The 8221-nt window shown below is 33.9% G+C and overlaps 1 protein-coding gene across 3 annotated transcripts; it reads right to left on the reverse strand.

Moving 5' to 3' along the window:
• Positions 1 to 1414: 1414 nt before the first annotated feature.
• On the reverse strand, positions 1415 to 6499 carry LOC140821572 (transcription factor TGA9-like). Of its 3 annotated transcripts, XM_073182079.1 has the most exons (12): positions 5968 to 6498; positions 5777 to 5871; positions 5377 to 5450; positions 4910 to 5191; positions 3662 to 3706; positions 3446 to 3505; positions 3252 to 3329; positions 3060 to 3105; positions 2380 to 2651; positions 2022 to 2243; positions 1782 to 1924; positions 1416 to 1701 (listed from the first exon to the last, which is right to left on the reverse strand). In XM_073182079.1, the coding sequence occupies exons 1-12, from the start codon at positions 6087 to 6089 to the stop codon at positions 1614 to 1616; spliced, it is 1527 nt and encodes a 508-aa protein (XP_073038180.1). In that variant the 5' UTR covers positions 6090 to 6498; the 3' UTR covers positions 1416 to 1613. The 3 variants fall into 3 exon arrangements, with proteins under 3 accessions (XP_073038181.1, XP_073038182.1, XP_073038180.1); XM_073182080.1 differs by lacking the exon at positions 3662 to 3706 and having other exon boundaries at positions 1415 to 1701; positions 5968 to 6499; XM_073182081.1 differs by lacking the exons at positions 5777 to 5871; positions 5968 to 6498 and adding an exon at positions 5542 to 5686 and having other exon boundaries at positions 1415 to 1701.
• Between the last annotated feature and the right edge of the window lie 1722 nt (positions 6500 to 8221).

Here is an 8221-nt window from a genome sequence, read left to right on the forward strand (position 1 = left end):
GTTAATGAGTCATTTTTTAGATGAAAAAATAATAGTTTTGATATTTGATTTATTGCTTTTGCACATTACTTATGAAATATATAGAAAAATTTATTAAATTTGTTATTATAATAAATTTACAAATTTTAATAAGAATGTTATATTTTTATCTAAATATATAATTTACTTTTTAACGAATTTAATGAAAATTCAAATGTATAATCTTATTTATTAAGCTCGTTTAGGCTCGATAAAATCTTGAATAAACTTGTGAGTTGTGAATATATTCGTTAAATAAAGTTCGACTCGATTATAAACGAGTCAAGCTTAAACATTCAAAAGTTCAGTTTGACTCGATTACATACCTATCTACATCTAAATATTATACTCAGACAAATATTTAAATATTGAGATTTCTTTATTGAATTATTTAACTTAAAAAAGGGGGATTTAAAGAAATGTAAACAAAGAATCCATTATAAATTCAATCCATTTTATAATGTATAAGGTGATCTAAACCAGAAAAGAAACAAAGATTCGCAACCTCTTCAATAATGCTTAATTTAATTTACTTTGTTCTTTGATGCTTAAATAAATAAACAACACTCCACCAAACAACCACTACGTACGAATTGCCACAATTCAGATGAGACTCGAAATCTAATCACAAGTACTTGCAACATAATTAGACGTAGTTCAATCAATCCGCTGATATCACCTTCAAGACATGAGAACCCGTGACCGCTATCTTTCAGTGTATAATGGGTAAATCTCTAATAACCTACAAACCACGTTAGCCAGATAAATCGCGTTGAGCAAATTATATGAGACATGCTCGACTGAAGATGTGTTGATAGGAGGAATCAAAACTCCTGACAATTGATCAAATTTTCATCTACTCCACCAACTCGACCGCTAATTTGGAGCTCAACTACTACACTTGGAGGTGTATTAACAATCACTTTAAGTATACTGTAGGCTTATGCATTTGGTACTCCTTTTGGAAACAAAATTTTCTCTACTTTTTCAGATTAATTATTTTATTTTCATAATTTATGGTAGTTCCTAATTATTTTATTAAGGAATATAATTTAAGTTTATGGCCATACCAAGGTACTTCATCATGCTTTAATAATACCAGTGTATGAGATGTTAAAAGAAATAGTGTATAAGAAAAATTTATTATTAAAAACCAAACTGAAAGTCCCAACAAAATTTTAATTTTTGCAATCCCAGGTCTAAAAGATATCTATTCTGGCAAACCAATTCGCTATATGCCTTATTATTATTATTTTTTATAAATATATTTATGAAATTTGATTTTTTTTATTATTATTTAATTTGTCTTAAGAAAAATTATTTAAGTAACATTCTTTCCACAGAAATGGTTAGTTCCATGTCCTTATAATATAACAGACCAACCATATATTTTCATAAAATATTTTCGTGTCACTAATCATGGAATATTAACCTTGACGTACAAGAAATTGATTGATTAATTACATTTATAATTCCACATTATAATATATAATAGTTCATTATATATAACTAAAAGCTAGAGAAAACTAATAGACGAAAAACCCTATGATCAATCTCAATGCTGCAGGCATGCACGGCATAAATTATGGTAAAGATCAGAAGTTGGAGAACTGATTAATCTGAGAGTGTTGTATCATTTGTACGTTCGGAGGCATTTCCCCGTTACTATCCGAGATCAAAGTCCTGATCAAAATTGTTCAGATAAATAACCAGTAAACATTTCGACAAAAAAAATGCGAAATAAATATATAAATCTGTCTTACTCTCTCGGACGCGACGCCCATAGCGAACTTAAAGTTCGCAATCGACCATAGTACTCTCCGATCACCAGGAAACATTTAGCAGCTTGTCGAACTGTTAGCACACGACGCAACTGGTGGAGGGTCTGCTGCCTTAGATTATCGGCCTGCATTGTTTGTTTAAAAAAAACTCACATAATTATACATTGGTTGGCTACGCCCCTGATGACATGCATATACATATCGAAAGATAAAATCAATTACCTGACGAACGAAACCTTCGAGATTGGTAATCTTGCCGAGAGCGACCACCATATGATGCATACTATCATTGAGAGAGGCATTGGCTATGGCATCAAGCAAAGACTGGTGTAATTGTTCGAGTCCTTGGGAAAGAGCCTCCTCGGCCTGCTGTGTGGACTGTTGGAGACCATATATCCCCACTAATTGTTGCTCCGTCAAGGGGTCTAATTGCGATATCAACATCTGATCCAAATATATAGATATAATATTAAGAAAGAAAGAAATATATCATATATATTTCAGATTTAAGACATGAATGGTTACAAGCTCTAGGGATCATCCAGCTACACGTCTAGCAAGAGCAATATATCATCCAAACCTTGATTAAATCAGAAGGCCGAAAGCCGCCCATCCAGAGGAAACAACGTTCGATGGTCGTAGCCCACATTCCGGTGATGAGATGGAAGACATCAGATTTAGCAGCTACTCCCCTCAAACGAAAGATTTCATCATAATGTGTTATGTAACCGTCGACGATCACCCTTAGATCACCATCCGATAAATGCGATTGCAATGCATTTCGTAGCTCCGTCATGTGGCCGTGATCGTCGTCTACCCATCTCGCATATTCCATGTCAAATACAGCACCACCTGCAACAATTGATTATGCTTTACAATGTTGGAACAATACGCTTTATTTCTCTGCTACTCGATGATCAACGTGAATATCACCATAGTATTAGATATTAAATGTTGAAGTAATTACTGTGAATATCACTTATTATATAATCATCCTTTTGTAATAGAAGCAAATGCCAAAATAGTTATAATTAACCATATGAACCAAGACTCCGCCTCAAAGATTCTCTGTTTGCTGACACAAAGGAAATTTTTTAAGGGAAAGAATATCGGGGGCAAGTTGTAAAGTTAACTTTACATTTTTTTAACATACAGATTTTCAGTATAAAACGAAAAATTAAAAGGAAATGTTCATGGAAAGTATGTTAAAAATATAAAGTTCTTGTCTGGTGTGTGTGTGTGTGTGTGTCTTCAAATTACCAGAGCTGATATTCCCATTTGCGACCCCACCTCCTAAGAAAAGACCCTGTGGACCACAATAATTGAGAAGCCAATTAAAGGGAAATTCAGAAATCAAATTCAAAGCATTAAATTTTTTATTTTTTTAAAAAAAAAATTGTTTTTTGCTGGCATTTAATTCTTGGTGACATTTTTCATACTTTTATTCATTACCTGCGACCTTGCCCTCTGAAGATCTTGTTCAAGTTGCGTGAGCCTTATCCTACTTGACTCTAGCTGCTGTACGTACGCCTGCAAATTTTGGGTACTAAATATTGGTTTGGTGAAGAGGAGATATGTAATTAATTATTATACAAAATAATCAAATTTTCAATAAAATTTTTGTATGTGTAAATTGTGTGGAAGACCTTTTTCCTGATCCTGCTCTTTCTTGCTGCTTCCCTATTTTGAGCTAAACGTCTCATTGTCTAGGAAAAGTGAGCAAAACATCAGATTCAACATTATATTTTGATTATATTTGAATAAATATGTATATATTTTGAAACTATTTAAATCCAAAAATTATATATAGAATTGGTGTGTGCCCCCATGTGCATATATAAATGTGGGTTTTCTTTCACCACCTTAGCATCAAGCACTTTTTCTGAATTCGAACCTGGCCCCCTTCTCTGCATATTTTTCAGAAGGAATCATGTAAAAGGGTCTATTTTTTTATATAAAAAATAGATTAAAAAGGGTACAAAGGAGGAGGTTTATAAATAATACCATGACAAGGAATTTTTTGCTAGCATTTTATATATTTTAATGAAAATTGTAATTTTAATTCGGTGAGTTGTATAGTTTTGGGTTTTAATCATGTCATTTATCAAAGTTTGATTTTCATACAATACTTTGAAATTTTTTACTTTCGATATTTTTTCGCCTGAAACCATTACATTGACATTAGTTCTCTCATATGAAGCACATGTGATGCGAATTAAAATTCATCTTACAATAATAAGAAAAAATAAAGCAACATGACCTCCAATACTTTAAAATGAGTGAAAATTTATCGTTTTCTTTTATTTTTGTTTATGTATATTTTAATTAATGTAATCTAAATTTTATTTGTCCCATGAGCACAGGAGACCATCATTAATAAATAAGTAATATTCGATAGATTCAGTGTTTTATATAAATTTGTTATAATTATGATGCGGGAAAAACGAGCTGATTTATAAAAAAACGCAATCAATCATAAATGGCAGAATCTTTGGAAGCTCTTTCGTTTTTTCTACTAACTATACAAAGTTTGTAATTATTAGAGAATATTTATATAGGCATTTTCATAGTTGTGACGCTGATATGTGAACTGTTTCTTGAAAAAATTAATGCCATGTCTGTCAAAATGGCCAATGAAATATTCAGTTCCATAGCCTGCCATTAAATTTTGTTGGATTTGGTTGCTCTATTACCTATAAAAATTACAGCAAAAGTGGCGTTAAAGAAAAACAAAAAGAAACGAAACTCCAGTTCTTGGGACAGAGGACAGAAAACCCATAATATTATATTATATTATATTGTCCTAAATTTAGGAGCAATACTAACAGTTAATCTACTGTAGGATTCAGCTTTTCTTTGATTGCATGTCATGACAAAAATCTGAAAATCCATAATTTATCAGAAGTTCCAGACCAAAAGTTTTGACATAAATCATCTGCTGTTTTTTGGGAATTTGGGATAGATTTGTTGTTGGTATTATTCATTACTATTCGTCTTATAATATGGATGATGGCCAATTTTTCATGAGTTCTTGCTGATTATCACTTTTTATAAATTATTGTGAGATTAATAATAATAAAAACTGAAAGACAGAAATTATAAGCATGCACCTTCTCTGGGGTTTGTTTAGCAGCTGTAATAGCTTGTGAGATTCCCGTTCCGGGGTTATCACTTCCACTCGCCATCTGCACTTGTTGTATCCGCTGTAGCGGCGGTTGCAGCGGCTGAAGGTGGTGGTGCTTGTAGTCAAAGGCCGCCGCTGCCGCGGTCTGGTGGTCTGGTGATGCCTTTCTGCTGACGGGAGACTCGCTCTCAGTCTCCAATCTGGTGGAGAGAGTGTTTAGTGGTGATCGGCCTGAATCAGTGCTCTCTTCTCCCGATTTTGAGCTTCCCTGCAGCATTGTAAATGATAAATCACCACAAGAAAACAAGTCAAAATATTATTACTTGAAAATCCCTTTTCCCACTTGGAAGATGATTTTATGTGTATCCTCCCTCACTCGGAACTTCATGCAAGAGATAGAGCTTCAAATGGTCAAAAATGGAGGAGTTTAATTAAAAAAAGGAGTGCAAGTACTTTTTGCTGGAATCTGATAGGCCAAGAAGGGAACATCTCCAGGGTTGCTGCAGGCTTGACTGTAGCATATAAAGCTGCAGCGAAATCACAAAAGCAAATTCTTTGAGAATCATTCAGCAGATAAAATACAGACTTTAATTTGCAGATCATAAAAAGGGAAGGAACCTAATCTCCCTTTATATATACTCTCGCAGCAGTTGTGGAGTCAGTAAAATTATGCAAACTGATTAAGTTTCCTTCCTTATTTGAAATCTCACGCCATTCGAACCCTCGCTCAAAAATGATTTCTCTGTCAAATATGGCAAGTTCCCCCACCCCATCCAGACTTATTCAAAATAAACACACAAACACACCACTAGGTGTTTGTTACACTGAGAAAGGGAGAGAGAAGGTACTATACTTTGTTTGATTTCATTATTGTTGTTGAACTTAACTCCTTGCAGTACTATTGCTTCTTCCAGTTCTCCAAAATCAAAATCAGATACCTCGAGATTTCTTTTGTCATAAAAATAGATAAAAACAAAAAACCATGTCAGAAGGCATATATGAAATACCGCATGAGTCATGAATATGGAAAAATAACTTAATTACATGAAGCTTGTATTGGAATGATGAAGCATGTGCGGAACCCCGAATGGAATTTGGTTATGATGCGGAGCTCCCGAGTCTGATAAAGCAGCTGCTGCATATTCTCCGACTCTATTACTCGCCATGCAAACTTGTTTTCACAGTTTCACATCATTCTCACATAAAGAAAACTAACTTGGATTTAGTCCAAAGATTATCTGTCACAGGGAGAACGAACAAACGATGGGTTTTTTTTTTCTTCTTGAAAATTCCCTTCGTCTCCAAAAACCCAACTGGAAATCCAAAACTTTCGAGAATAACAAATTGGATCAATCTTTCTTTTCAGTAGCCATCAAAGGAGAAGAGGAGGGTCCGTTGTCTATCTCTATCTGGTTGACAAAAGATTTGATATTTTAAGGGGTCCCTGTCTAGCTTTCTTTTCTCTCCGGCTCTGCGAAGAAATTAAATTAAACTGTGATTTCTCTGTATAGTAGTAGCTAGATCTAAGACTAGTGGTATCAGAAATGAGTAACACAACCTATGGAACAGAAAATTTTGTCCTTTGTAATTTTGCTTTGAGAGCCTGTGGGGTCTCTATTAATGAAAATATATAAAATATTTAAAATATAATAATAATAAATAAATAAAGACAAAAAAAGGTGGTGTCTTTGTGAAAAAAGAGCACTTCTCTGTGACCGACTCCTGCTTTTTTATTGACTATTGGTTGTCCTCTCCATGGATTTTTTCGAAATTTGAAGTGCTAAAGATTTCAATTTTTATATTCAGTAAGTGAATAAGAAGCATTCTTGATTTTGGAATCAAAATGAAGATACCTCAAACATTGGAAATAGGGAAAAGTTCTACGAAAGAAAATAACTGTAAGATCCCGTGTTTTTTAATTGGCAAAAACTTGTGTGAGACGATCTTACATGTCGTATTTTGTGGGACGGATCTCTTATTTGGGTCATTTACGAAAAAATATTATTTTTTATGCTAAGAGTATTTGTGAGAACCGAAAATCTTTTAATAATATAATGAAATAGTTGTAAGGAAATTTTTTGAGATTTTATTACTATATTTTTGGGTACACATATTTTGAAGAGATATATTGGAATGCGTTGGAGATTCAATACTAAGTCAAACATACCATGCAATTTAGAAGCAAATCTCCTCACCTAATCCCCATATTTTCGAAATATTGAGGGGCAAGTGATTAAGGAAGGGATCCCACAAAAGTGGAAGATAAATCAGCAACAATGGCAAGGATATTGGAGTCAATATTAGGAGATTTGACATGATTTTTGGTATGATTTTTGTGCCAAATTAAGCTCCACCCTCTTCCCCTATAAATAGTGCATCAACCATTCTCATTCAAGACACAAATTTTCAAAATTTCTTGCTGCATATTTTCGAAAATTCAGCAACTTGTCCTAGCCGAAACTCTGCCGAAAATCTTCCAAGAAAAATCGAGCCGTAGTACCGCCGAGTGAAGAACAAGGAACGATCCTTTTCCCGAAGCCGAGCACCTACGTTTTTTTTAGCATCAATAACTACTGTAAGTGGGCTGTTTTAAAACTTATAATTTCGAGTTATGCATACGTGAAAATTTCGGTTTTGTGGTTTAAAAATACGGTCGAGTACCGTCGTTTTGTCTATACGTTTTTACGAAAGTTATTACGTTTATGTTTGACACTGTGAGAATTCCCTGAAAATGGGTGGAATTCCAACATATGGCCCTTAACAGTGAGATAGAACTGTTTTATGGCCTCGCCCCTTTAGATGATTAAAACTTAGGGACTGACGTCAGTAAACCGTTAAAGGTGAAAAATCGCAGTGTTATTATGTTATGAAATTTACGTTACGATTATGAAAAGCATGCTGTACGTTTATGATATGTTTCGAAAATGTTATTAAATTGGTTATGTTGTGTTCAAAGTTTCCCATTTACTGAGTATTCTCAAAATACTCACCCCCCTTACTCTCCCATCCCAGATAAGTCCGAAGAGCAGGTTGAGGACGAAGAGACGGATCAATTTTGGGGTTGGTGATTTGCCAGATTAGTAATAGCCTTTATTTCGAATTTCTGATTTAAAGAATTGTAAGATGCTTCCGCATTATTTACTATTTCGTTGGATTTCGTTATTGTAAAGACAATGTTTATTTCGTGGTAATTATAATATATAAACTGGTTTCGGTTTTTACTGTGCTAAGAAAGGCTTGTTGTTTCGATTGTGTGATTGTTAAACAACGCCGGTGTCAACTAACCCAGGTCTCGGGG

Source organism: Primulina eburnea, unplaced genomic scaffold, assembly GCF_022965805.1.
Source record: "Primulina eburnea isolate SZY01 unplaced genomic scaffold, ASM2296580v1 ctg633_ERROPOS900000, whole genome shotgun sequence".
Classification (NCBI taxonomy): Eukaryota; Viridiplantae; Streptophyta; class Magnoliopsida; order Lamiales; family Gesneriaceae; genus Primulina; species Primulina eburnea.